General features: G+C 54.7%; 1 protein-coding gene across 3 annotated transcripts in view; it reads right to left on the minus strand.

Moving 5' to 3' along the window:
• The window catches only part of ATP2B3 (ATPase plasma membrane Ca2+ transporting 3), a 50,371-nt gene extending 25,330 nt beyond the window's left edge, over window positions 1–25,041 (minus strand). For all 3 annotated transcript variants that reach the window (XM_028523290.2, XM_036016332.1, XM_028523292.2), the window contains exons 1-15: window positions 24,837–25,041; window positions 20,137–20,334; window positions 19,672–19,929; window positions 19,128–19,253; window positions 18,324–18,449; window positions 14,889–14,930; window positions 13,071–13,235; window positions 12,487–12,701; window positions 11,589–11,831; window positions 11,009–11,250; window positions 7,947–8,181; window positions 3,081–3,260; window positions 2,839–2,926; window positions 2,065–2,171; window positions 859–1,050 (exon numbers count right to left, since the gene is read on the minus strand). In XM_028523290.2, the coding sequence (XP_028379091.1) occupies window positions 859–1,050; window positions 2,065–2,171; window positions 2,839–2,926; window positions 3,081–3,260; window positions 7,947–8,181; window positions 11,009–11,250; window positions 11,589–11,831; window positions 12,487–12,701; window positions 13,071–13,235; window positions 14,889–14,930; window positions 18,324–18,449; window positions 19,128–19,253; window positions 19,672–19,929; window positions 20,137–20,334; window positions 24,837–25,041 (2,622 nt within the window). The remainder of the gene's footprint in view (window positions 1–858; window positions 1,051–2,064; window positions 2,172–2,838; window positions 2,927–3,080; window positions 3,261–7,946; window positions 8,182–11,008; window positions 11,251–11,588; window positions 11,832–12,486; window positions 12,702–13,070; window positions 13,236–14,888; window positions 14,931–18,323; window positions 18,450–19,127; window positions 19,254–19,671; window positions 19,930–20,136; window positions 20,335–24,836) is intronic.
• Window positions 25,042–26,905: the final 1,864 nt, after the last annotated feature.

Below are 26,905 nucleotides of genomic sequence, written 5' to 3' on the forward strand. Positions count from 1 at the left end.
ACAAATTCTGGACACTCATTAATGGGAAGAATTGGACTATTGATAAAGGTGGAGAGGCTCCTTCAAAGGTGAAATATGGAGTTCCCAGAGGACCTAGCACTTTCACTGGTAGGTCTAGACCCAGGAGAACTGAAAAGGTCAGTCTACAGAAAGCCTCATTCATGCATGTGCACAGCAGCATTATTCAGAGTAGCCAAATGATGAAACCAATCCAAATGCCCATGGATGGAGGAACAGATACACAACATGCACTGCAGCCACACAATGAAACAGTATTCCACCATCAAAAGGGACAATGCACTGATCCAGGCTATATAACACGGATGGACCTTGAAAACGTTGTGCTAAGTAAAATGAGCCAGACACAACCACATATTGCTCAATTCCATTTATATGAAACGTCCAGAATAGGTAAGTCTGTAAAGACAGAAAGTAGATTGGTGGGTGCTAAGGGCCGGGGAGGCGGGTATGGGGAGTGCCTGCTAATGGGTATGGGATTTCCTTTTGGGATGATGGAAATATTTGGGAACTAGGTAGAGTAATGGCACAATACTATAAATGTACTAAGTACCGCTGAACTGTACACTCTGAAATGGTGAATTTTTTGGTATGTGAATTTTATCACAGTAAAAAAAATCAGCAAATAAAACACCTGACTCTCCCAACTGGGTCCACAGGTGGGGGCTATTCAGCCTGCACACTCCCGCCAGAGGGTTCCCCTGGGATTTCTCTGTGCACTGGGGTCCAGGCGTATGGGGCAGGTGGGGCCTTGGAAACCAGCTGCCCCCTACAGGCCACATGGGTTGTGGGAGGGAGAGCCCAGGGTCCTTTTTGAGCAAGGTAGTCCCCAGTGCCCACCTGAGTAATGCAGGCGCCTGTGAAGGCCACGATCACAGCCACCACATTGACTGTCAGCTGGAATTGCAGGAACTTGGAGATGCTGTCATAGACGTTGCGGCCCCACATGACTGCCTTGACGATGCTGGTGAAGTTGTCATCAGTCAGGATGATGTCCGAGGCCTCCTTGGCCACATCAGTCCCTGCGATGCCCTGGGGGGCACACACACAGTGTCCATGGGCCCATTCCCTTCCTCCCTTTGACCACCCAGCCCACTTGGCTGACTCCCTCCTTTCCTTCTAAATGGGGCTCCCCACCAGCTGGGAACAGCTCTCATTTCATCCAACACATCCTTGTGCTATGAATGGCAGATCGTCTCTCGGCTTTGTTCATAAGCAAAGAGGGTGCTGCTGCTGCATAGCCCAAAACAGGTCTTCTGTCCAGTTTTAGCATGCTAGAGAAGCTATATAAGGAGCCCAAGTCCTGGGCAGGGACACTGTTGGTAGAGTGAGGACATGCCACCCTGGCCCACACAAGTGTTTGGAGGACCCCAATCCTTGCTTCTTGAAAGCTCTGATGCAGGAATAGCTTGGTTCTTGTAGCACCCAGTGGCTGGGTCTTGGTCCTCTTCTGGGTCTCGGCATCTGGGAAGGAGTGGCCCATGCCCCCAGTGCCTGCCTGTGGTGGGCTGCACTGAATGTTGCACAATGAGGGGCACACCCTCTCAGTAGGGTAGAGGGAGGGGCTTGCTGGATTTTTTCCCTGCAGAAGGCCGTCATGCCAGGGCCAGCCTCTTGGGCAGCGCCAACCAGGTCATCCTGCTCAGTGTGGTCAGGGCTTTACAGAAAGAACTAGCTCCATATAAGCAATAAAAGGGAAGCACAGAGACAAGGCTTGCTTGGAGATTCTGCTGATTGCACTTGGGATAGAGGTCCACTTAGAGCAGACTGAGAGTGAGAGAGGCAGGTGAACAACTGACAAGCCTCCTCCCCACCAAGCCCCTCAGCACTGCAGCCAGTCCCCACTGTTCCCTCAGGCACTATCACACCAAATACCTTTAAACAAATCATGTGTGTTTCTTGACTGGCAAGGCTTGCAGAGGCCCAAGTGGCCAGGATGTGAGAGAAAGAAATTCAGACACTTTAAGGTTCCCGCATAAAGCTAATGTCCTAGAGATATAAGGCCCTGCCAGGCATGGTGGGTCAGGCTGGCATCAGGTGGCTTACCATGGCGAAGCCCACATCTGCCTTTTTGAGGGCTGGCCCATCGTTCGTGCCATCCCCAGTCACGGCCACCACCTGCCGCTGCTCGCCAGTGGTGCTGTCAATGATCCCTGAAACACAGTGGGGACCTGTGTGACCAGCTGGGGGGTGGTGGGGGTGGAGGTGGTCAGGTCTAGAAACACTTCAGGATTTTGACTGTGCCTACCACCCCCAGTCCACTGTGTTGCCTGTCACCTTCAGCATCAAGTCTCTGGACCTTCACTGGGAGCCCCATGTCCCTCCTCCTGCCCAGGTTTATCACACAGTGAGAGAATACCAGGAGGTGTGATTTGGTAGAAGGCAGGGGCCCAGCGCTGTGTGACCTGGATGTGTCCCTCTTCTGGGCCTCAGCTGCCTTATCTGGTACATGAGAAGCTAGGCTCAGGTGGCATCTTCCATTCATTTTGTTATCCCAGAGAAATGGAGGGGTAAGCTCTGGTATGTCAGCCTTTTGAGGGGGTCTCCATTATTTTCCCCATTTTCCCAATGAGTAAACTGAGGTTCAGGGAGGGCCAGTGACTTGCTCAGAGACACAAGCCTACTCTCCAACAGCCATGGGTCTAGAGCCAAGGACCCCACTTCTTAGGTGGGCCCTGGAGACACATTTGAGAGTGTGGCTTTGGGTATCTAGGAACAGAAAAAATGCAGGGGTGACAGCCACACACAACCAGCATCGTGCCACGTTGGAAAGAGGGAGAAGAAGGGCAGGGGCGAGGGACATTAAGCTCACTCCTTTACCTTTGACTAGTGTGTGCTTGTCTGTGGGAGACGATCGCGCCAGGACCCTCAGCTTGGGCCACACCTTGTCCAGACGCTCCTGTTCTATCTGGAAGGGGAAAGCACACAGCCTCTGAAGAGCCCGGGCTGTCAGACAGGCAGGCAAGGCTGAGCAGAGGTGGTGGGTAAGGGGGGAGAAGTGGCCAGAACCCTGGACAGAGACAGACAGCCCCCTGTAGGAGGGCAAATGGGCTGGGAAGTACCTCGCCTTTCTCATTGCGGATCCTCCTGTTGAACTCCTTCCCCTCCAGACACAGGAAGTCCTCCCCAGGCTGGATGATGCCACACTTGGCTGCAATGGCCCGAGCGGTGTTGATGTTGTCCCCGGTCACCATTCGGACTGTAATGCCAGCACGCTGGCATTTTCGGATAGCTTCAGGGACCTGGAAGAGATGATAGAGGTGGGTGGGGCCATGAAGGCAAGACACTATCATGTGTCCCTTTCTTCCACCCAGATCTGCAGCGCACCCATCCACCACCCCTGTGGTCATGAGGTAGGGCCTCTGCAGATGGGTGGGCCTGGAGGCGGCAGGGAGAATGGTTTGCGTGCTCTGCCACTGCCATCAGCATAGTCCCTAGTGAGTAGGGTGTCTCCCTCAGTCCTTTAGCTCCCATTCCCCCCAGGTGCCTCCTTTCACTGTGTTGGGCCCATGGGACCAGCAATGACTCACATCTAGGTCCTGACACCACAAGCAAGGCTGGGAGAAGCTACTGGAAACTGTTACTCTGTCTAGGGTCATTGTCTGAGTGGTGTATGGAAAGGTGACTGTGGAAATTGCCCAGCCCTGTCAACCTCATTTTCCACTGCAATATGGGGACCCAGAGCTGCTGAACCAGGACCAGCCCTGGTTCCCAGGTGGGCAGCATGAGAACCAGGTTGTGTCAGTTAGCTGTGGAAGAATTGGAAAGGAACCTCTGTCACCAGCCCTGCTGCCAGATGGCAGGGCCCACTGCGGACCTGTCTCTTTGGGGCCTGACTTAGGGTAAGCTCTCAGCTGTCAGCTGGTTTGTGACCAAGCTCTGGGCAACTCTCTCACTGGTGTCCCTTGACTTTTTATCCCCCCACGATTTAAAATCTAACACATTTAGAGCTGCAAGATGTACTACTCAATAGAAGAAATGGGACATTGCTTGGTTACTTATCATTCATTTCCATTTTCCAAATATGATATTAGTTTCTGGAAAAGGGAACTGAAAAAGAGATCCCCATAGTGCTGAATGGTAAAGGGCTGAAGGGAGTTGAGACCAGCCTGGAGATGGCAGTGTCCTACCAGAGAGTGGAGATGCTCCTATTCCCAAACCAATGTGGAGGCGACTCTTGAGTTCAGAGGCTGCAGAGAACTCTGAGCAGCAGACTCAGAGCTTGGGTATTTGGATAAGGAGGTTAGGCCTAGGCCTGTGAGATGCCCGGATGCAGCCCCGGCAAGGAACTTGCAGTCTGGGGACCCGACTCCCTGCTCTGTCCAATGGGCCTAGTGAATCCACCTGATGGGTGCTCACTGCTCCCAGCTGAGACAGAGGTCCTGGGGACAGTCTGCCCGAGGAGAGAGAATGTGAGAACATGTAGTGTTCTAGGTAGGCCCAACGGCCAGGCCTAGGAGTCCAGGGACAAGGTGTGAGCTGGGCCACCAGGTGGTAGGTAGGGATGGGGCAGCACAGCTGGGAGTCCCCAGCAGAGGTGGACAGCAGGTGGGGCCAGGAGGGGTACAGGTGGACATTGCCTTGGGAGGTCCCATACACTGGTGTTCCCTGAGGTCATGGGAAGAGAAAGTGGGCATCAGAAGAAGAGGGGGGCCCAAAGCCCAGTCAGAGGGGCCCCCACTTCAGGGCTGTGACAGAGCAACCTGATGATTTCTGAAGCAAATACTGCCAAATGGTCCAGAAAGCTGAGACCCAGGAAAGGGGCTTGCCTCTCGCATCCCTAGTAATGTGCCTCAGGGATACTGTCTATTCTTTGGGACCCTTGGGGAGTGGATGATGCGCTACTGGCAGATGCTCCCCTTCTAGGGAGTTAGCTCCTGTCCAGGAAGGGTTTGGAAGCCACCCCTCTGCTGCCACCAAGTGGCTGTGATGAGCCTGAGACCTGGGAGCCTTGCACCATGGCCTCGCTCCCCTGCTCCATGTAGGTAGCAGGAAGCCCCCTCCCTCCAAGGACACTCTCTCTTTCATCAGGTGACTGTCTTTCCTCACTGGTCTCCCTGTGGCCCAGCCCTGGTCCACCCCACTCGCCATTAATACAGCTTGCCTCCAAGGGCCCCTGTGCTACCCCTTGCTGCCCTTACCCAGGACAGACACCTCAGTCCTCCTCTGCCTGCAGTCGTTTGGACTCCAAAGGCTTAGCAGGGACCCATCCACCTCCTGCCTGCACTGGCACCCAGGACTCTGCAGGGCCCTGGCACTCTCTACTTGGCCACTACCCTGCTGGCCGATCTCCGTGGGCATCTCAGCCTGGCCTCCTCAGCCTGACCATACCAGTGCCATCTGCTGTGCAGACTCTCACTCAGCCACTCTCAAGCCTGAGAGAAGTTGTCTCTTTCCCTGGGCCCTGTCACCAAGGTCATTTCTGGATTTTAAACAAGCAGCCATCACTAGCTATGAGTGTTTCCTGCCCTGAGCTTCTGACTGCTGGCCGCCGCTACAGCTGGGCCTTCATTGTACCTTTCAAGGGACTTGTGCCTGTATTCCACATTTTCTAAGACAAAAACTTACCAAAATAATAACATTCTATTCTGAGAAGAAAACTGAGCAAGAGCAGGGCCGGGCCTCACTCCATCCATGTGCAGCCATTCTAGACAATTCCATCTGCCCCTGTCTCCCCTCTTCTGGCCTCATTGGCACTTCTGTAAATGAGCTAACTTGGACCAGAAGATCTATGAATACATCTAAGGTCTCCAGCTTTGCATCTATGACTCAGCTTCAGTTTGTTCAACAAATATTTCTACCAGAATTTAGGGCTCCTTGGCCCAGGGAATCAGGCCAGAAGAGCTCCTTGTGCTATATGGCCAAGAGCTGTTTTGCACCACACGCTTGGGCAAACAGCCGGCATAGAAGGGGAGGGTGGGCTGGTTATGATAGTGTGGAAATGGCCTTGGCCAGGGTTCTGAGAGTCAGGGAGCATCATCTTCCTGGGTCTATGACACACTCCAAAGGAGCTCCAGCCTCCTGGCAGCATCATGCAGCCCTGGAAAGTTGGATGGAGAAGTCTAGAGCTACCACTGTATTGTAGACGCCTCCTAGGAAGTAAGGAGGGGACATTCACCATCTGGGAGTGGCACTGAATACCAGCCTGAGGGCTGAAGCCATGCCATGGGGCAGAGGTATGTGTGAATGGTTCCTTTCGGAAGGGCAAGGCCATTAGGTCTATGTGAGGACAACAGGACTTTATGACTCAGTTTCACTGTGTGGACACGGTCCTCATCTGTGCTGTGCCTCAGTTTCTCCCTAGTCTGATGAAGGGCAAGGCCCATCCCTTGTGTCCCTGGGATGGCCTTGCTACCCTCAGCAGCACCCTCTCCTCCTGCTCTCCCAGGCACCTCCTCCCGCTGTCCCTTTGTCTGGGCCCATTCCTCTGTCTAGAAGTCTGTCTCCTCCCCTCAACCACTGTTTGCTTCCTCCCAGGCCCTCTCCCTGCACATCATGGTCCCAGTCTCCTCAGAATTTAGGGACATGCGGTTGTGGACAACCTGTGGCTGATGCTTAGCTATGGCAAGCAACTGACTTTTGAATCATGGGACAGTCACATGTGATCTAGTGTGTGAATGCCTGTCTCCTGAAAGAGAGCTCAGAAGCTTCTCCTTTCTCATCTCAGCACCCCTCCCCACTCCAGGGTCACTGGTACACATATATGTCCAATCAGCAGGACCAAAGTGCCCTGTGTCTCACACAAAGTGAAGAAGCCCTGGGAGGGAGATAGGGTCCCTCCTTGCCTCTGGAAATCTGCATCCCCTGTGCCTTGCACACTCTCTCTGGGGCCCAGTGTGCTACAGCTGCCACAGGTGCCTTGCTCCATGGCCAGCCCTGGCAAGCTTCCCTTCCCTGGAGGATCTCTTTCCCTTCTTTAAGGACCAGCCACCCTTTCCATTGGTCCTTCACTTGCTACCATGGCCAGCTCTTGTCCTGATTCTGCTCAGAAAAGATCTCAGGAAAGTTGTCCACATGTCCTGGCTCCTTGCCTTGCCATCCCATAGAACCTTCTCAGGTCAAGGTCTCCAATGAACTGCTAAGGTCAAGAACCCGCCTCTGCCATGACTGGGTTAAGTCATCCTCTTGCTCTGGACACATGGCCCTGAAGACTTCTTCTCCCTTCCTGGCCCCTGCCTTTGAGTCTCCCTTGAAGGCCCCTGCTGCAGCTGCTCACCCTCCCCTAGACATCATTCATGTAAAGATGCTTCTGGAATCTGTCTTCTGTTAGGACCATTGCTCTGAGCTCTCTCACTTCTATAGCCACCTACTCACTTGACATCTCCACAGGGATGTCCTGGACCTCACTTGGCACCAACCAAGCCCTCAACTTAGAACTATCCTCCTTTGTCCCCCAAACATGTGTCCCCTTGGACTTCCCAGACTAGTGATGGCAGTACCATCTACCCACTTCCCCAAGTCAGAGCCCCAGAGTCTTCCTGTCTCCTCCCTCTCCTTCCACCAGTCCTGCAGGTGTTATAGGCATCAAACTTCTAACTGCCACTCTCTCTCACCTGGTGGAGGCAGAACCTGAGCCAGGCCTGGAGGCCAAGCAGAAGAGGCCATTCTAGTGGGCAGGACAGGGCTTCCATGTGGGTGCAAGGGTGAGAGGACAAGCAGTGTCAAGTGTGCCATGGAGGGTCTGATCTGGGGAGTGGTGACTATGCCCCCTGGAGGACTTGAGGCTCTGTCATCACCCACCTCTCCAGACTCCTGTGGACAACCAGTTTGCTCTACTTATAACTCTGGCAGAAAGTAGTATGACATCCAGGAAGGCAGGAGAAAGAGGCCATTCTCTCCTTGCATTTATGTGCAAGGCCACAGCACAAAGGGCTGCTCCTCCCCCGACACCAACAACCTGGGCATCTCCCAGAGGAGAGAGTGGGTACCTCAGGCCGCACAGGGTCCTCGATGCCCACGACGGCTATGCAGGTGAGATCACCCACAACTTCATTTTCATTGTCCCAGTCAGGCTCCTGGGTGGCAGAGAAGTCCCGGTAGGCAATGCAGATAGTGCGAAGACCATCGCAAGCCATTGGCTCGATGATCTTCTTCACCATGTCGTCCCGGTCCCGAGGGCGGAAGCCTCGCAGTTCACCATTGCTGTTTAAGATGTTAGTGCACCTGGAGCAGGGACAGAGCAAGGAGAACCACTGGCTGAGAGTCTGGGTGGGCGAGGGTCTGAGCCTCCATGTGACACAGCAGAGGCCTTTCCAAGGAGGGACACTCTTCTCACATGTGGCTGAATGGTATGTCCCTCAAAATTCATGTTCTTCCCAGAATCTCAGAATGTGACGTGATTTGGAAATAAGATGGTTGCAAAGTTGGGGTCACACTGGATTAGGGTAGGCACTCAATCCAATGACTGATATCTTCATAAAAACAGAAGAGGACACACAGAGACAGATAACTACAAAAGGACAAAGCCATGTGATAACAGAGGCAGATGCTGGAGTGTGTATCTACAAGCCAAGGAATACCAAGGACTGCCTGTGACAATAAGAAGTTGGGAGACACAAGAAAGGATCCTTTCTCAGAGGCTATGTAGGAAGCACCACCCTACCAACCACACCTTAATTTTGTAGTTCTGGCCTCCGGAACTGAGAGAAAATAGATTTCTGTTGTTTTTAAGCCATCAGGTTTATGGTCCTTTGTTCTGGCAGCCCCAGGAGCTAAAAACTCATAGGGTGAGGTAGGTTAGGAGACCAAAGGGAGGCCAGAGCACAGGGCTCATTGCAGCTCCTCACAGATTCCACAGGCTGTAGGGCGAGAGTGTGGCACATTGGCAAAAACTGAATGCTATGTAGTGGCCCATGACAAGTTCAGTATGAGCTTTGGTGACCCTGGAAGCTTCTCAGAAGGGCCAGGATGGTGAAAGCTGGCAGAATTTGGGTGTGGAAGAGGAAGGAGCAAAGGAGCCAAGGGCCCCAGAGGCAGGCGTGCTGGGGGCGGGGGTGAAGAAGGAAAGAAGGAGCTGGCTGTGGAGGCCAACAGGAAGCCATGATCACAGCAAAAGCTGGCACGCATTCACTTGTGTAATTTTCACAACACTTGCAGGAGGTAAGTATTCTTCTTATCTCCATGTTACAGGGAAAACTGAGGGGAATTTGTTCACATTTGCACAGCAAGTAGAGTAGCGCTGGAGCTGTAATCCAGTGTTTCACCACAGCCCTCTTCCATGCTTTCCCAAGTCCAGCTGCCACACCCACAGGGATGTAGCAGAGACGGCTTCAGGGAGGAGGTGGTCTTTGAACCACACATGGGAGGTTGTGCATGGGCAAAGTTTCAGGGAGAACATTCTGGGTGGGGCAGTGGTCGGGAGAGGCCAGGACACAACTGGGGGGGCTGCACTTAGTTGTCCTATGGGTGCTGGGAACCCCAGATGTCCTGCTGAGGACTCTGTCCTGAAGTCCCTGGAAGGCTAGTTATGGGTTCAGAGGCATAATAAGGTCGCACCTTAGAAGGTGGCTCTGAGTAAGCGATTTGCCAGGTGGGCAGGGGAACGTCAGTGGGGCTGCTACAATACTGGGGAAGAGAGAGGCCAAGACCAAAGGGAGATGTGGAGGCTGATCAAGCTTAGAGGGTTTGGCGCAGTTGGAGGCAGAGCTGCGTGCTCCCCACTCAATTTTTCTGACAGCTTTATTGAGATGTAATTCCAACACCACACAATTCACCTTTTAAAATGCATAATTCAATGGCTTTTAGTATAGTCACAGATCTGTGAAACCATCACCAGTCACCTTTAGAACACTTTCATCATGTGTAAAAGAAAACCTGTACAGGCTACAAAAGGAAAAGAGAAATAAACTTGACTTTACAATTGAAAACCATTTGTGCATCCAAGGATAAATCAAGAGTGAAAAGAAATAAAAATCTATCAAGAGAGTGAAAAGATAGTCCATAACATGGAAGAAAATATTTACAAATCAGATACATGTTAAAGATCTAGCATTCAGAATACATAGAGAATTCTTACAGCTCAACAATAAAAGACAACTCAAATCAAAGATGGGCAAAGATCTAAATAGGCATTTCTCCAACAAAGATGTGCAAAAGGCCAAGGAGCTTATGAAAAGGCACCAACATCACTAGTCATCAGGGAAATACCATTCGAAACCACCATGAGGTCTCCCTTCACATCCACTAGGATGGCAATTATAATAAGAATAGTAATGATAACAGGAAGAAGAAGAAGAGGAGGAGGAAGGTAAAGAAGAAGGAGGTAACACAAGTTGATGAGCATGAGAGAAGTAGGAATGCTCATGCATTGCTGGTAGGAAATGTAAAATGGTGCAGCTGCTCTGGAAAATACTATGGTGGTTCCTCAAAGAGTCATTCCCAGAATTGCCATATGACCCAGTAATTCTACTTCTAAAAATATATCCAAGAGAACTGAAAACATGTGTTCAAACAAAAACGTGTACAGCAATCTTCATAGCAGCGCGAGTCACAGTAGCAAAGGTGGAAACATCCAAGTGTGTCTCAGTGGATGAGTGGATAAGCCAAATGGAGTTTATCCATGCAATGGAATATTATTCAACCATAAAAGGGAATAAAGCACTGATCCATGCTATGATGCGGTTGAACCTTGAAAACACTGTTCTGAGTGAAAGAAGCCAGACACAAAAGGCCATATATTGTATGATTCCATTTATATGAAATGTGGAAACTGGCAAATCCACAGAGACAGAAAGATTAGTAGTTGCCAGGGGTTGGAAGGGGCATGGGAGCGACAGCACAGGGTTTCCTTTGGGGGTGATGACAATATTTTGCAACTGGGTACTGGTAATGTGTACAACATTATTAATTCATTTAATGCCATCAAGCTGTATGCTTTAGTGATGAAAATGGCCAATTATATGCTATGTCTATTTTAGCACGATAGTAATACCAGAATGCTTGTATTCTTCAGGCATCCCAAGCCCTAGGCTTGTTCCTGTGACCCACTTACTTTTTCAGCAGGATCTCTGAGGCACCCTTGCTGAAGAGGCGAAAGCCACCATCGGACATGCGGATGACTGTGCTCATGGACTTGCGGACTGAGTTGAAGGTGTATACTTTGTAAAGCTTATCTTCTGGAATCTGTTCCCGCACAGGCTGGAAGTCCCGCTTCAGGTCCAGGATGAAGCCCAGCAGAGCGCATTCTGTCTTGTTGCCCACTTGGCGTGGGAGGGCACCTTCCTTCTCTGGAGGCTGTGAGGTGAGGCAAACCAGCATGGGTCCAGGGGCCCAAGTCCACCCTCCTTACTACCCTTGGTGCCCCAGCCTGGCCATAGTCACCACGTCTTTAGGGTGTGGTGGCAGAGAGCCAAAGAGTGCCTCCAGTGTGGACTAGATGGGCAGGTATCACACCATTCACTGGACTTGGAAGGGGCGTTTGAAACCAGCAGGCAGGGCAGGAGTATTGGGACCACAGATGAGGGAAGGGTGACCAGTACCCTAGAGATCATCGTAGTTCTGGTTAAAAGTTCTTAAGAGAGCATAGTGAGCCCCAGACCCCTTCTCTCGTCCCAGCCCCACTTTTGGCTCACTAGTATTTTGGTGGTGTAGGCACTGTTGATGGAGATGGCGTGGACCAGGAGGTCGAGTATCTTGGGGGTCAGGGTGCTGGGGGCCGGAATCTCTTTGTAGTGGGTGTCCCCGAGGTAGGACTGGACCACGGTCATACGGTTGGTGGTGAGTGTGCCTGTCTTGTCTGAGCAGATGGCTGTGGCATTGCCCATCGTCTCACAGGCATCCAGGTGTCTGACCAGGTTGTTGTCCTTCATCATTTTCTGTAAAGAGGACAGATGTCGTGTATGATTCTGCTTTGCCTATCCATCTTTCCATGCAGCACTAACAGACCAGGGGCTAACAGCAGCACTCTAAGGCACAGCTTGGAGTAGCTGCAGGGTGATCGTCAAACCTAGGCAGCAAGCCTGGAAGGCCTAAGTACTCTGAACAGACAGGCTGAGTGACCAACTCTGGGCAGGTGCTCTACCCACAGCTAACCTGGGGCCTCCCTATGGCCTAGGACCACTCCCCTGCATACAGTGACCTCTCAAGTCACATGCTAGCCCTGTAGCTCCCCCTACATATCTGCTATACTTCACCCACTGTCTCCCCGTGGGACCTCTCCTGAATACTGTCCTCCCATCCCCACCTCTGCAAGTGGAACCAGTTTTCTCAACTCCCTGGCCCCTCTGTGCCCCTGGTCTCATGCTGCAGATGCCAAGTCTATCCCACTGCCAGCCTTTCTTGCTCATGACACTGTGCCCAGGAAGCCGAGTGGGTCCCAGCTTAGCCTCCCACTCTGCCCCTGAGACATGGATCCCAAACTCTCCAGTTCTCACTACATCCAAGATGCTTACAGGCTTTACACCCTAGATTTTGGGTGTGTATCCTGGTATCACAGATTTTTAGTCCTACTACTGTGTTTCATATTATTACCTTGACAGAGTAAGCTAAGGAGATGGTGACAGCAAGAGGCAGGCCCTCCGGGACAGCCACAACCAGCACAGTGACACCGATGATGAAGAACTTCACGAAGTACTGCACATAGACCGGTGTGCACTCTGCCAGCCACGCCCGGCCCTCCACAACGAAGGTGTCAATCACAAAGTAGAGGACCAGGATAATGACGGTGATGGCAGACATCACTAGCCCTGCCCAGCCACAGCAGAGGTGACAGAGGATGGGGGCAGGAATGGAGGTCGGCAGGAGCAAGAAAGGGAGAGAGCAAAAGGGAAGAGTTAAGGGATACTGCAGCTGGTGCCAGCTTGAACTGAATTGAGGGAGGTGCTCCCTTGTCTCAGGCCTTATGATGGATGGGTTTAGAATCCATGCTCACCAGATGGGGGCTGGACAAGGCCCTGACGTCAATCACCCCCCCTGGCCTGGTCCCTTGCTGTCTGGTCCACACCACCTTCCACACCCATTTCCCACTTGCTCTCCACAGCCTGGCCTCATGTCCAGGAAACCTGGTGTCCTCCGTGCCCAACAGGGGCCCTGGGCCGCCCCTCTGCAACCCCCACCTGCTTTCCCAATCTGCACAGCCAGTTTGGTGAGCTTGCCCTGCAGGACCGACTTCTCCTTCTTGGGCACGTTGGCTTTCTTCTTCTCCCGCTCCTCCATCTCCCCGCCCTCTGCACTCTTCAGGGGCTGCATTTCCATGGCAACTGCCCCATCCTGCTTCTTAGCTGCACACAGAGGAACCCACAGCCAAGATTAGGGCCTGGCTGCTGGGGTGACAGCTACAAGGGGCTTTCGTAGGGAAAGACATGCCACATCATACAAGAGGACATGGGGTTCAGGGGGTTTCTCTGATTTCTGAGTGTGACACTGTCTGGTGCTTTCTCCTCTTTCTCCTCTGTCCTTGGCAGCCCAGGCCCTCCTGAGTGGGATGGAGATGGTTCTCTTGAGGCTTCACAGGGGAAGGGAGGACAGACACAAGCACAAGTAACTTGGGCACACAGACAGGGCAGCCAGTGCTGTAATGCCCCAAGTCTCAATACCTGAGAGCAGAGGCCTGGGCCCAAGGAACATTCTAGAACCCTGAGATGACTGATTCATTGGCCCACCTGTGTCTAAACTACCTATTTGCTCCCCTCAGGGAGGCCCAGGAACCCTTGCACTCTCCTCTCCTGCTCCTTGCTCAGGCGGTCTCTTTTCCTGCCAGCGCTTTGACTTCCATCAAGGACCCAGATCATCACGAGTGTTCTCGGCTTGCTCCGTGGTTGCTGGAGGCTGTTGCCCAAATGGGCTGCCCTGGGCAAAACTTGCATCTCTCTCTCTCTTCATCGAACTACTCTCCTGCAGCTACCTTCCTGCCTCTCTTGAACAGGCAGCCGTGTCATGACTTTTCCAGTGGCCCTGTGCTCCTCATGCTGCCCCTGATGTGGTGGTGGTGGTGCTGGTGGTGTGTCCCATACTCTGCCTCTATCACCCCTGTCACTTCACACATGCTGTGAGGGTCTCCAACTGTATTGCCTCAGGTGATTTTGTGCATCCCTTACCCAGAGGGGACACCCAAACCTGCCACTCATCTTTCTGCCTCACTGCTCTTGTCCCTACCCATGGGGCTCTTAGTGCTTTTGACACCATCTCTGCACACCCCCTGCTGCCTCACTGTCTGCTGCTTTGTCTTGCTTCCAGTCTTCTCAGCCATCCCTTCTTCCTTGACTGCCTGAGACCACTCATTGATGGCTTCTTCTTCCCAGGGGCCTTGGGTCACAGCCTCAGCAACACTCAAGGCCCCACCTAGCTGGACCGCTATAGCCTTGTGCACCACTGACTATCATGACTGTCACTCTCTGCCCCAGCCCAGGACCCTAGCCATCGGGCTGTCACTTTGTCACAAATGCCCTTCCAAGCCAAGCTATGCTCTGCATTCTTGTTTGCTTCTCTGACCCTGTCTTGGTCCCTAGGTCCCATGCTGCACTTGAGGGCTGCCCCTGGGTCCATCTATCTGGACTGTAAATTTTCTGATGGCTGAGATGGTGCTTTATCCACCTTTGGATCCCCAGTGCCTACGAATGACTGCTGATAGGCCTTCATTCCAGCCACCCAGGCTCGGCTCTCACCAGGCATTCAGGCCGAGAGGAGAGTAGGCCTCGGCCCTTGGATGTCTGTCCAAAAGAAAGGCAGCTGAACTGGGAAACCCACAGGCTTGGTTATGCCATGGGCAAGTCACAAAGGTGATCTTTGCACACTCCTGGCAGGGTTTCGGAGGGGCCACCCTACCTGTCTCATCTGGTCTCTATATGCTGCTCCTGGGACTGAGGTAGGCAGCCCCCCACCCTGAGTTGTGCCCTCTGTCTACCACCCCATCCTGAGTGCAGGGCAGGCATTACCTTTGGTCTGGCTACTCTCCATCGCTCCATCTTGCTGCTTGCCTACAATGGAAAAGGAACGACAGACACAAAGACTTGAGAACAACCACATGACCCTGGCGCATGCACACACAAAGGACAGCAGGGCACAGACAGTCCAATGGCGATCACAGCCGAAAGGCAGGAGAGAGGGGAGGCAGGCCCTGTTTTCTCCAGGCTCACGTTGACGCCCTCTTGCCACCTTCCAGCACGTAGCACATGGTTGCTGTGAGCATTTGGGCTTCCTGAGTATGACCCCATTGGTCCTTGACCCCAGCCCTCTAGTGAACTCCTGAAGCCAGCCCTCGATGGATCCTGGGTTATGTGTGGCTGGCAGTAGGTTTCCGAAAAGGTCATCACCATGGGGAGTGAGGGCTGCCAGGTATCTTGTCCCAGCTCTGCCACTTTGAGTAGGGCCCCCCAGTCAAGACATGTGTTCCTCCCAGGACCAGTACAAGGAGCTTAGCTAGATGGTTCCTAATTCCTGCTGGCCTAGAGGTCAGCTTTCTCTGCATCTTGGCTTGTAGTAAGCTCTATGTGTACTTTTGAGGGACAAAGGAGACTTTAGGAATTTGCCAGGCTCAGGGCACTGGACTGGGTGCTGAGCACCTATCACTGGAGGGAGCAGCAGGGGCATGGGATGGGCTGGGTCCCAGGTGGACTTAGGTGGGGGGTTTAGGGGGTGAGTACACCTGATAGAAAGGACTCAGCTAGCCTCCTCCATAGTCTCTGCAGCCAACAACTGTTACACAAATGCAAGAGCTCCCAGAATGTGTTCTGCAACCACAAAGCCTACACCTGGGTGTCAGGGCCTGTGCAGTGACAGTTTCCCAAGGCCAAAGGAAGCAGTGCTAGTCACGCCTCTGGTTTCCAAAGGCTGCAACTCTGGAAGGGCCCAGGAAACCTGACAGGCAAGGGGGCTATGGCAGGGAGCCTAGTGCTGTTTTGGGGGCCCAGCTCTGTATACCAGTTCTTCCTGGAGGCCACATGTGAGCTGGCAGGATCCAGAGATAACCCAATATGGGGCAGGAGGGGCTTATGGGATGACTGTCAGCCACCACCCAATAGCTCATGTCACTGGGGATCAATGAACACTGGGTGCCAGGTGGCTCCCAGGCAGTAGGGTCTGCTGTGGGGACCCTAGGGAGAAGTGAAAGACCCTTTGTGGGGAAAGGTGGAGTGTGGGTTGGATCTTCTCTGCCTAGATCCCCTGAGGAGGTCCAGGGGGGGTTCAGAGATGGAAAAGACTTCTGGGGGGAGGGGAGACACTTGCAGATGCACGGGAACAATACAGCGCAATGAGGGGGTGTTGCTGGAAGCCCTGGAGCTGTGGAGACCCAGAGGAAGAATGGACCCAGAGGACCCAGGTTGTGGCCCGGGCCCGGGGAGGCCTGTGGAGGAAGGAGGGAGGGTTGGGATGAGCACTACAGGAAGAGGAAGATTGTGCCCAGCCTGAGAGGGACAGGAGCCAAAGGAGGGGAGGGAGAGGGGAAGGAGGGCACCCCAAGGAGAAGGGTGGCTAGGAATCAAGACCAAAAGGTAAGCCACAGGTGGGAGGGGGAAGCAGGCAGGGAGTGTTGGGGAGATAGCCCAAGTTAGGATATAGTGAAGGCCAGGGACAAGCACTGGGAATGGCCACCTTCCTATTTCCACAGTGGCCCAGTCCTTGGGTAAAACCTCAGGGCTCGTGGATGCTGCTGCTCACTCCCCTGAACCTGTCCAGCTCTCTTCCCCCTCCAGGGTCCCTTCAGCATTCCCCTCCTCCAGAAAGCAAGCTGGTGGAGGTGTCCCCTCTGACTCCTAAGTAGCCCAGCCTGGGGTGCTGGAGAAGGGCAAGGGGGGAGGGACCTGGGGGGGAGGGGTTTTGTCAAGGTCAAAGTGGAGGGGCCTAAGAAGGAGTGTGGAAATGGTGCCCCACCAACTAGCTACCAGGGTGTTGGTGAAGTACCACCAGGCAAAATGAGCTGGGCTTCCCTGGAGAGAGGCATGGGGACTCCAGCCCAGCCCAGATGAGGCCCAGGGTCTCCCTACCCATCCACTTGCCTGCTTATGCAGCCCAGGGCACTCACTATAGAGCAACACTGGGCTGAGCCCTGCAGGGAGAAGGGGCTAGGTGTGGTAAAGGTGGAAGAGGGTCAACCAGCGGCTGTGAGGGGTGGGCCTGGCCAGCTAGAAGCTGGAAGGCGCCAGGAGACAGGGCCCATGGTAGCTTCTAGGTAGCAGCTATCATCTACCTCCTCCGTTGCTACCTCCAGGAGCAGGGAGGTCAAGGGTTGGGGACACTAGCACATCTTACCTCATGCTGACCTGTCCTTGTGTTGCTGGGGCTGGACAGACTGATCCTTCCTGCTCTTCTGGTCCAGTGGCATTGACTAACTGAGATAGGGCCAGTGACTGGCACTCTTCTGTCCCCTGCCCTGCTCAGCGGCCCCAGCATCTCACTGCCTCTGGGGCCCTGGTTGCAGGCTTCTAGCACATGTTCTCCTTGTGTATGTGCAGTTTGTTTACACTTCTAATAGGTCCTAGTAGATTCTCTCAGAGGTGAGACACACACCTAGACAACTCTGTTTTCCACCTGGTTCAACTATAGGACAGGAGACCCAGGCCAGAGCACAGTGAGTCATGAGCAGGTACAGGCCTGCTTCACAGAAGAGAATGGAGTCCTGACTGGAGGGGCCAGGACAGGATGGTGGATGCTGAGGGCAGTTCTGTAGCTTTGTAAGCCTTGTTGTGAGGACTGAAGGGGACACTGGCCATGTCTGGGTCTCAGAGCAGAGGCAAGAGGAAGCAGCGGGAAGGCCAGGGTAGCTCTAGAGCTGGGTTCTTGGAAGACATTTGTTTCTGGACACTGCTTTCTCTTGGGGTGAGGATCCCTGCCCATTCCAGCTTCCTCCAGCCCTGGACATCCTTCGGGGGTTCTGCCCTCACTTCTGCTTGGGGGCCCTCCACCTTTGGCTGCATGATCTGCATGTCCTGGCTGCAACATCGGCCTGGGACCCTAACACTTTACCATGGTGGTTTAGCACCCCTGAGGGTATGTGGCATTCTCCCAGGCCCCTGTCATTCTGACCCCATTCTTACCAAGGCAGGGCACTCACCCAACCCTGGCACAAAAATCCCAAAGCCTTTGGGGAATAGCCATCTGAGCGAAGCTGCTCTTACACAGAAATTTGGGGGACCCCTGACCTACTGGCTCTGGGGCAAAGACCCCAGAAGAGGGGTCTCCAAAAGGAATAAGAAGAGAGGGTATGGCCTCCCACCCCCGAGGGCTATCTCTCCCATAGTGAGAACCAAAGTTAGAGCCAAGGACTGGGCCAGCGAGTGTCCGCCAGCAGGTAGAGAAGAAAGAGTGAGTTGTGTAGAAGAGGAGCTAACCTCTCATTAATGCTGGGAACTGGGGGGTCTCTGTGGTCTTACCTTTCTTATCCTTCTTCTCCTCCTCCTCTCCACCTGCTCCAAGCAAGGTGAAGATGATGCCTGTCTGGGAGTTCACACCCACAGCTGTCACCACCATTCTTCCAGAACCTTCCATGACATGAGTGCCTGGCATAACCAACACAGAGAGACCGAGACAGAGATTTGCACCACCAGGTGGGAGGCATGCTCAGCACCTATAGGTTTGATCCCAGGAATCCCAGAAGCAGGGACTCAGTGTCTAGAGGTCCCTGGAGGTGACATTGACCCTAAGCCTAGACCAAAGCCTCATTCTTGGCTTGGAGCAGCTGCTTTCCCAGAGGCACCAGGTGAGCCATTCGTAAGGCCCAGCTGGAGCTTCCAGCCTCTCTGTCTTGTACACTGCATTTGCCACTGGGATAAACACTAGGCTAAGACAGAACCTTCTGGAAAGGGAACACTATCCCCCCTGGCTCTTCATGAGGGTCTGGATTGGAGCATGGCACTGTGTTGACCCAGAGCCAGCTCCTACCTCTAAGGACTTCCTTGAGGACATCAGGGGTCTCTGGGGTTGGAGAGGCTCATGTCTTTCCCTGAGGCTGGAGCACCACCACCATGCCTCCCACAGGCTGCTCTGGCCTCAAGGAGGGTGAAGTCTTCAGACTCCCTAATCAGAAGGGATACTGGGGCGGGGCAGAGTGGTGCTGGTTGAAGGGGTTGTTGGGCCAAATGCCTTCCAAGGCTCTTAGTGCTGGGCTGCTCCAATGGGGTGGCAGCCAGCCAACTCCCAGCTTCCCCAAGGGCTGGGCCAGTGCCCTAAGGCCTCACCTGAGAGCAGCATGGGGTCTTTGTCGGCTGATTTGCGCACGTGGTCTGATTCTCCTGTCAGGGAGCTCTCATCGATTTTGAGGTCGTTGCCCTGGATGAGCACACCATCGGCAGGCAGCAGGTCTCCTAAGGCCAGCCAGGCAGCCAGAACCACAGACTATGGGTCCAAGTGGCCTTCCTCCCCGTGGCCTCGTGCCTCACTTGGGGGGAGGTCCCATTGGATACAGGGCCCTCTTCCTTCAGCCTCCTCCTTTCTGGGGAGACCCACCAATCACTAGGCCTGTGTTGCAGCTCCCAGAGAGTGGGGGCAACAGAAGTGTCCTGCAGTGTTGGGGAAGGCTTTGACAGGCCATGTGGATAGCTTATGTTCCTGGGACCCCCTGCTCATGAATCCCACCTCCAGCTTCCCACAGTGTGAGGGCACACATGCTCCTGGTGAGAAGGGCTGCACTGGGTGTGTGTGTGGGGTCTCCTCTGTCCCACACTACCCCCGAAATGGGAGCTGAGCTTCCTTTGCAGAGTGGGCCATGATGGTCACACTCACCATACTTGACTTGGGCGATGTCCCCTACCACCAGTGCAGCCACGGGGACCTGGAGGAGCTGCCCATTCCGGATGACTGTGAACTTCTGTTCCTGCTCTATACGGCTCTGCAGGCCTCGGAACTGCTTCTCCTTGCTCCAGTCATTGAAGGCCGTGACCAATACCACACAGATGACAGACAGCAAGATGGCTGCTCCCTCGATCCAGCCAGCCTCGGCCTCTCCTTCATCTTCTGCCCCAGCTGACACATTCCCACATGCTGTGCCCAAGGACAGAGGGGAGTACAAAGGTGGCAGAGGAGTCACTCCAGCCAGCTCCTTCCTGACACTGGAGCAGGGACATCCTGTGACCCTCCCTCATTTTAGGTTCCATTCCTCCCCTCCTGCCAGCCCAACTGTGCTGCTTCCCTTGTCCTGCACCTTCCTGCCATGCCTCCTTCACCAGCCCTCTGGGCCCTACCCCTTACCTTCACTCTCCTCGCCTGGTGGTGCGTAGAACGACAGACCCAGGGAGACGATGGCAGCTACCTCTAGAATGATGAGGGTTACGTCTTGTAGGGCCTCCCACACCAGCTGCAGGAAGGTCTTGGGCTGCTTGGGTGGGATGAAGTTCTGCCCATAGATCTGCCTGCGCTTCTCCAAGTCACTGGCATTGTCAGCCAGGCCTGCAGTAGAGAGCAGAGGTACAGACATGACAGGAAAGGCAACCGGGCCCCATGTGGCCTTGCTCCTTCTTCCCCTTCTCCTGAGCAATTCTGCGTCTCCTTCTACACTGAAAGCACCAGTAGGTGGAAACTGCACTGGCCTGGCAAACTCTGGGAGCATGTATGTGGGAATGCCTACGTGGCCCCTCCAGCTGCCTGGATAGCTGGGGCATGTAACCACTACATACCTCAGAGCTCCTAGCATGAGGAAGGGCTGGACTACCCTCCTGATACACTGGGGGGCAGTCTAGGGACTATAGTGGGTCACTCCAAAGGGATGTTGTCAGTCTTGGTCATGCTATTCAGCAAGGGCCTGGCGCCCATGATGCAGGGGAGTTGTATAGAGACTACTGCCAGCCTTCTGCCTCTAGAGCATGAGTCTTATGGCCTGCCCTCCAGAGACAGCTGCCTCCTTCCTGATGCCTTTTGCAGACCCCACTGCAGTGCCACTCTGCATCCAGAGCGGGGGGTCACAATGAAGAACAGGACAGGACATGAGCTCCTTGCCCTGCCCATTGGCCCCCTGGCAGCTGCATGCTCGGTGGCTACTGAACATCTGTAAGTCTAATGAGATTGCCAATAGGTCACACTTGTGCCACAGTGTCTTCAGGCCATCAGGCAGAGGACAAGGAGGGTGAAGGCTGGGGAAACTCGTTCCAGCGGGGAAGACCCTGTGGCCTGAGCAGATGAGGCACTGTGACGTGGGGATGAGAAGCTGAAAGGGGCCTGACCAGATAGTTCTAAAACCTTGGGAGGCCCCTCACATCCTGAATAAGCTGCTGTTTGGGGGCTGGGAGGGAGGGAGGGCCTGGTTAACACAGGGGCTGTGCATGGCTACAAAGTGGCTAGTCTGGCATTCGGAAGCTAGAACCTTACTTCTCTTCCTGGGACAATCCACTTCCTACCCAGGCCTGTGCGGAGGCCTCTGGGTCTCTGCCCCTAGAGCATGAGTCTCCTCAGGCCCATTCCTGAAAGTAGCAAAGGCTGTGTGGGACTGGCATCCAGGCCACTGCCTCCGAAGGCTAGATTCCGACTTGGCCACCTTCCCTAGAGGTAGGCAGATGGGATGATGCAGTCCCCTGCCTGACCCTCAACCCTCAGGATTCTGCTTCCTTCCAGGGTCATCTGTCTACCAAGCTTCCCACACCCTGCCCAGTGCTGCCCTAGTTCCCCAGGCTCTCCCTCTTCTCTTCCCCCAGTGCCCAGTCTCACACTGACACCTGGTGGACTGATGGCAACTTGCAGCTTCCAGCCCTGAGTTAGCTGCCACTCCCATGGTCTCTCCCAGGGACAGGGGTCTACTGGAAGGCTCCAGTCAGCCCACGGGGTACTCCCAGCCAGCTTGGAAAGGCATACAAGACCAGGCCCCACAGGACTTGAGAACAAGAAAGTGCTAAGTGTGGTGTCGAAGGAGTCAGGAGGAAGGAGAGTGGGTGTGCACTGGGCAGAGAAAGAAGGCTTCTGGGGAGGAGCATGGTGGGGCCTCTTGGAGGTGGAAGGACTGATAAGAGCAAAAGCCCACAGCCGGCACAGAGTTGGAACATCTCCTGAGCTAGGCAATGACCACATGCTGTCCTCCCCACCCAGCAGAGCTGCAGCTGTCCCTGCCCTTCTCCCCTTGGCCTCATCATGAGGGGCCAGCTGTGGCTCAAGTTTCTGGAGTCTGCAACTTCCCAGTTCGGTGTTTAAGAGAAGCTCAGGTCCTTAGTTCCTAAGGGCTAGGGACCCAGCTGAGGGCCTGTACCCCACTCCTGACTGGGGCTTGTGTCCTTGAGCTACAAGAGATATAAAAGGTGTGGTCAGGACTAAGAAGGCATTTGAACTGAATCCTGGATCTCCCAGACACCCAGGGTCTCACCCCGCTCCTGCCCCAGGAAAGGACACTGATCTGGAGCCCATGAGAAGGACTCCCCCACCCTGAGTTTATGGTCTATGGCACCACATTAATCTGCACCCTGCCTGCCCTGCCCCACGTACCCAGCTTGTCCCCACTGGAAGTTGTGCCCTCGGGGGGCCTTGTCCCCTGGAGCTCCTTCCCTCCTTTCTTCCCTCCCTCCCTCCTCTCTCCCTCCCTCCCTCCTCCAGCCTGTCCCTTGGCCTTGGTTTGCCCTCGATGCTGCTGTAATGCTTCCCTCTCTCTTGCCGTAGACCAGCTGGAGGCCTTGACCTTCCTGTAGGCTCAGGGGTCCTGACATCTGCCGCCACCGAAGCACTCACAGGGTGGAAGGCAGCTACAGCCCCTCTGGTTCCAAGCATGCCCTGGCCTAGCAGGCCCCCAAGGGCGGCCCACATTCAGGGTATGGGGACAGGGGCCGCTGGTTGGCATAGACACAGATGGGCATCCTGCCCAGAGCAGAGGCCAGATGCCATTGGAATTGGATTAAGACCACGTCGTGCGGCTCCAGACTAATCCACCCCCTCCTTTCCGTGACTGCTGGTGGAGGCCAGACAGAGGAAGGGCCGGGACCCAGGGCCCCCAAGCAGGTCTACCACTGAGCTCAGCCTAAGATCTGGGTTCCTTGGCTTCTGGAATCCTCCTGGATTGTTAAAAGTCTCCTCTCCAGTATACCATGCACCTCCCCACCCTCCCCAAAGCACGACTCTGCCAGCACTCCCAGTCTGCCCAGCAGTGTGCCCTAAGGGGTTGGTGTAGTGCCTGGGGCATAGCTAAGCCAACCCCTTGCACAAGCTAAGTCCACTGTGTCTGGGCAGGAGTGGGTGGGGGGTCTGGGTGAGAGGTCTAGGACTAGGTCGGCAGGTGTGTGAGGATCCCACACTTGCTGGAGGGCCAGAGTCAACCACTCCTGGTGCCCAGACCTTGAAGGCTCCCAGAGCCAAAGAGGCGAGGGGTGGTCCTCATACCATTCATCCTTTGGGACGCAGGCCAGGCCTGGTCGGTTCCTTCTATTGGGGCTGGGCCACCAACCTGGGCACCTGCCTTTCTCCATGCCAGCCCCTCCACAGGCAGCGGGTGTGCTCCAGAGCTGCTGTGGCAGAATCAGGCAGGTTCCCAGGGGCCTTGACATTTTAAATATTTAACAAAGCCTGACAGGCAGAGGAAAGAGCTGCCAGCTGAAGCCCATCTGCTTCCTTTTATCTGGGGGAGGCCAGAGCTCTTGTGGCTAAATGGCCCCAGATCATGAGGGAGGGCAAGGAGGAGGGAAGGAGAGAGATCCTCTGGCCCTGAGCCAGATCATCTGCCCCCATGACACACGGTGCCGGGCTGAGCCCCTTGACAGTGCAAACCGAGAGAGACTCAGGACATCCAGGGAAGGCCACCTATCTTAGAGTTCCTAACCTGGTCAGGTGGGCACACTCTCACCTGACCCTTGGACCCACTTCCTCCCAGGTGGGCCATCTGCACTCCCTGTTCCAGTCCATGAGCCACCCGCACACAGATGGGACCAGGGAGCAGGAGACAAGGGCGATGGCAAGGGCCCTGGGTAGATGAAGATGTCATGGCTGGGAGCAGAGCTGATGAGATCAATCAGCCCTGGCCCAGAACAGGCCTGGCACTGGGCTGGGACAGCCCCAGCAGCCTTGCCAGGGTGGTGCCAGCTGGGACAGAGAACACTCCAGCTCTTGGAATCTGGAGCCAAGCCTGGCTCCTGGTGGTCCTGGCTTCCCAGCAGACCCAGCAGGCAGGACTGGGGAAGGCTGGTACAGGGCAAGACGGAAGATTGCCTCCAGATCGGGGGAAAGGACCACAGGGCAGAGGCAGGGAACCCAGGTGGCAGTCAGGCATCCACTCCTAGAACCTTCTAAAGGATGCTCCCAGGCTCCATAGAGACTCCCTGCAGCAGATTTGCTCAGCATTATACCACTTCATGCTTGCACCTCTTTGGGATAGACTGCCACCAGTGCGACCTCCGCTTGGCACTCTGGGCACCACCCCCTCAGCCCCCACTGTCTGGAAGTCATCCCCTCCCTTGCCAGGGAGAGGCCTCCTATAACCCAAGCCCTCAGAGGGTCCATACTCTACACTCCTTCCTCTTAACTGGACACAAGGCTGAGTGCACGGGGCACCCCAAACATACAGAAAAGGGCCATCTGGCCTGCATGGGCTGACGTGGTGCTGTTTCCTTTCTTCCCCTTTTCTGTCACTCAGTCTCTATTATTCCAAAGAACAGATGAATGCAGGGAGCTGCTGATTATGAAGGTGCAGGCACAGGGGTCTGGCCAAAGCTCTTTGAAGACTGCGGGTTGCCTAGAGGGTGACCCTCCCACCCCATGCAGACAATCTCCTGCTCAGGAGGAAATGGCTGCCTGGAGAGGGCATGGTCAGAGTAAGAGTACTTCTCAAAAGCTGCTGCAGTGGCACCACCCAGCCCTTGACTGGGCCTGCTTGGGGTAGGGAACATCTTCAGGATGTCCCTAGATGGCCAGGAGGAGTATTGGGTGGCACATGACCCAGAGTCCCCTGTGAACACATGGCTGTGCTGGGTCTCTGCTAGCAGACTTACCCTCTGTGGGCGAGGTCTTCAGCCTCCTACAGAGACCGCTGACATCCCCATAAGCTTCTTGGACCTTCTGCAGTGCTTCGGCCCCTCGGAGCTCCATGAGGGAGCGCAGTTCAGCCAGTGTGCACCCAAAGCCTCCTGCATGGGGGGCCTCCCGCTGCTGGGGCTTGGGGTGGAACTCGATGGAACTGTTGGCCATGTCGCCCATCCTGCCTGTTGCACTGGGAGGAGAAGATGCTGGGCCTTCTCACAGGTGCAGCCTCAGGGGCAGGTGGCCGCCTGGGGTCTCAGTGCCTGGGGGAGGTGCAGCGGAGGTGGCGGAAGCAGGGAAATGGCCAAGTGTGGACACCTGGGAAGACAGAGGTGAGATGAAGCCAGGAGTATAGTTGAAACAAAACCAAGGTCCATTCTTCTAGAATGTTCTCTGCCAGTCTACACTCAGTCCAAGTCATGATTCACTAAGTACAAAATTCATCCCTCAAGCTGGGCCTGTGCCCCTGTTGCCCTGACAGGCTCACCTGCCAGGCTAGCTCTCAGTCATGCCCACCATGAGTGCCCAAGCTGGGAGGGCAGGACTGATTAGTGATGGCCTTGTCCTGGCATGGGTGGCTTAGCCATGTCATGGTCCTCTCATGGCTGTGCCCCTCCTCCAGCAAATCATCCAATCCATCATGCTACAGTTCTTGCCTGATTAAGACTCGCCCTGTGAGGCCTGCATGCTATAAATCCTGGGCGGCGAGGTGATCTTCCAGCACAGCCTCTGCTGTTCACAGCTCACAGTTTGCACAGGGTGATGCACAGGGGCTCAGGGAGCAGGCCAAGCCATGGACAGGGCGAGCTGGGTGCCAGGTCAAGGTGTTTCTGCTATCCTGTGGGTACCTGGGAAGTGGAGGCAAAGAAGGGAGGAACCCCAGAGGAAGCAGGAAGGGAGAGAGAAAGGGGGGGGGGAAGGCGGAGAAAAAAGGGGGAAGGAAGGAGAGAGGGAAGGGGGAAGGAGGGGATAAAGGGAGTGAAAGAGGAGGGGTGGAAGAGAGGGCACACAGGAGAAATTGGAAAGCAGCCATAGATCACTGGCTGTTTCTCCGTCGCCCTACCCTGCAGCACAGTGCCAACCACTTTCCTACCCCAACACACACTGAAAGCAGCCAGCTGACTCCTGGGTCACACCACCTTCTCTCCTCTGCAGCGTACCACGAAGCTGTGGTCCCTCTTACTGTCCACATACTGTACTGCCACTGCCCACACCTGCCCAAGAAACTGCTGGAGCCTCAGCTGCTTCGTCCTCAGCCTTCACAGGGTCTGGAGGTTTGGACCACAGGGGTTTGCTGAGCCTGTGGGGCCTATGTGTCCCAGGCCTCTAGCTTCTCCTGCTGGTCTTTCCTTACATCTCCTTCCCAGCCTGCAGCCTGCCTGCGCATGAGTGAAAGCATCTCCCAAGGCCATGTGCTAAGCTCCCAGGACTGAAGTAGTCTCAGTGCAAATGGCCTTGGCCTTCACACCAGCAGAGGCCTCCTGGCAACGTGGCTTAGTTGGGCCTGATCCCTCACCTCTGAGGACGCTCCTGGCTCAGAATAATCCTCTTGGAGGCAGAACTTGGCCACCAATCCAGTTTTCTGGTCTAGAACCGCCCTTGAAAACACAATAGCCCAAAGCCCTATGGCTTGCTACTCTCAGGATTGCCCCTCCTGTCACTCAGAGTGAAGGCTGGGAGTAGAAATGCACCACAGCTCTCAGGGGCTTGGAAAATGGTGGGGGCCTCAGTTCCTCCGCATGCTGGCCCCACCTGTCAAGAAAAAGCATGTGTACCTAGAGCAGTCCTTTCTGACAAGGTTTGGGAAGCAGAAAGGTGCCTCAGAAAATGACTATCCGTGTTTTAAAAGTTTGGGCATCTCAGTCTTCACTCCCTAGACACCTTCCCCACAGAGCTGCCTTCATTACCAGATGTGGGAACCAAGTAGCAGACCCACAAATGTGCTGTCCTCTCCCACAGTCACGAAACTACCCGTTGCCCATCCTTCCAGTCTGTCATCTGGCAAATCTCTACTGAACATCTACTACATGCCTGTGCTGGG

Source organism: Phyllostomus discolor, chromosome X (genome assembly GCF_004126475.2).
Source record: "Phyllostomus discolor isolate MPI-MPIP mPhyDis1 chromosome X, mPhyDis1.pri.v3, whole genome shotgun sequence".
Classification (NCBI taxonomy): Eukaryota; Metazoa; Chordata; class Mammalia; order Chiroptera; family Phyllostomidae; genus Phyllostomus; species Phyllostomus discolor.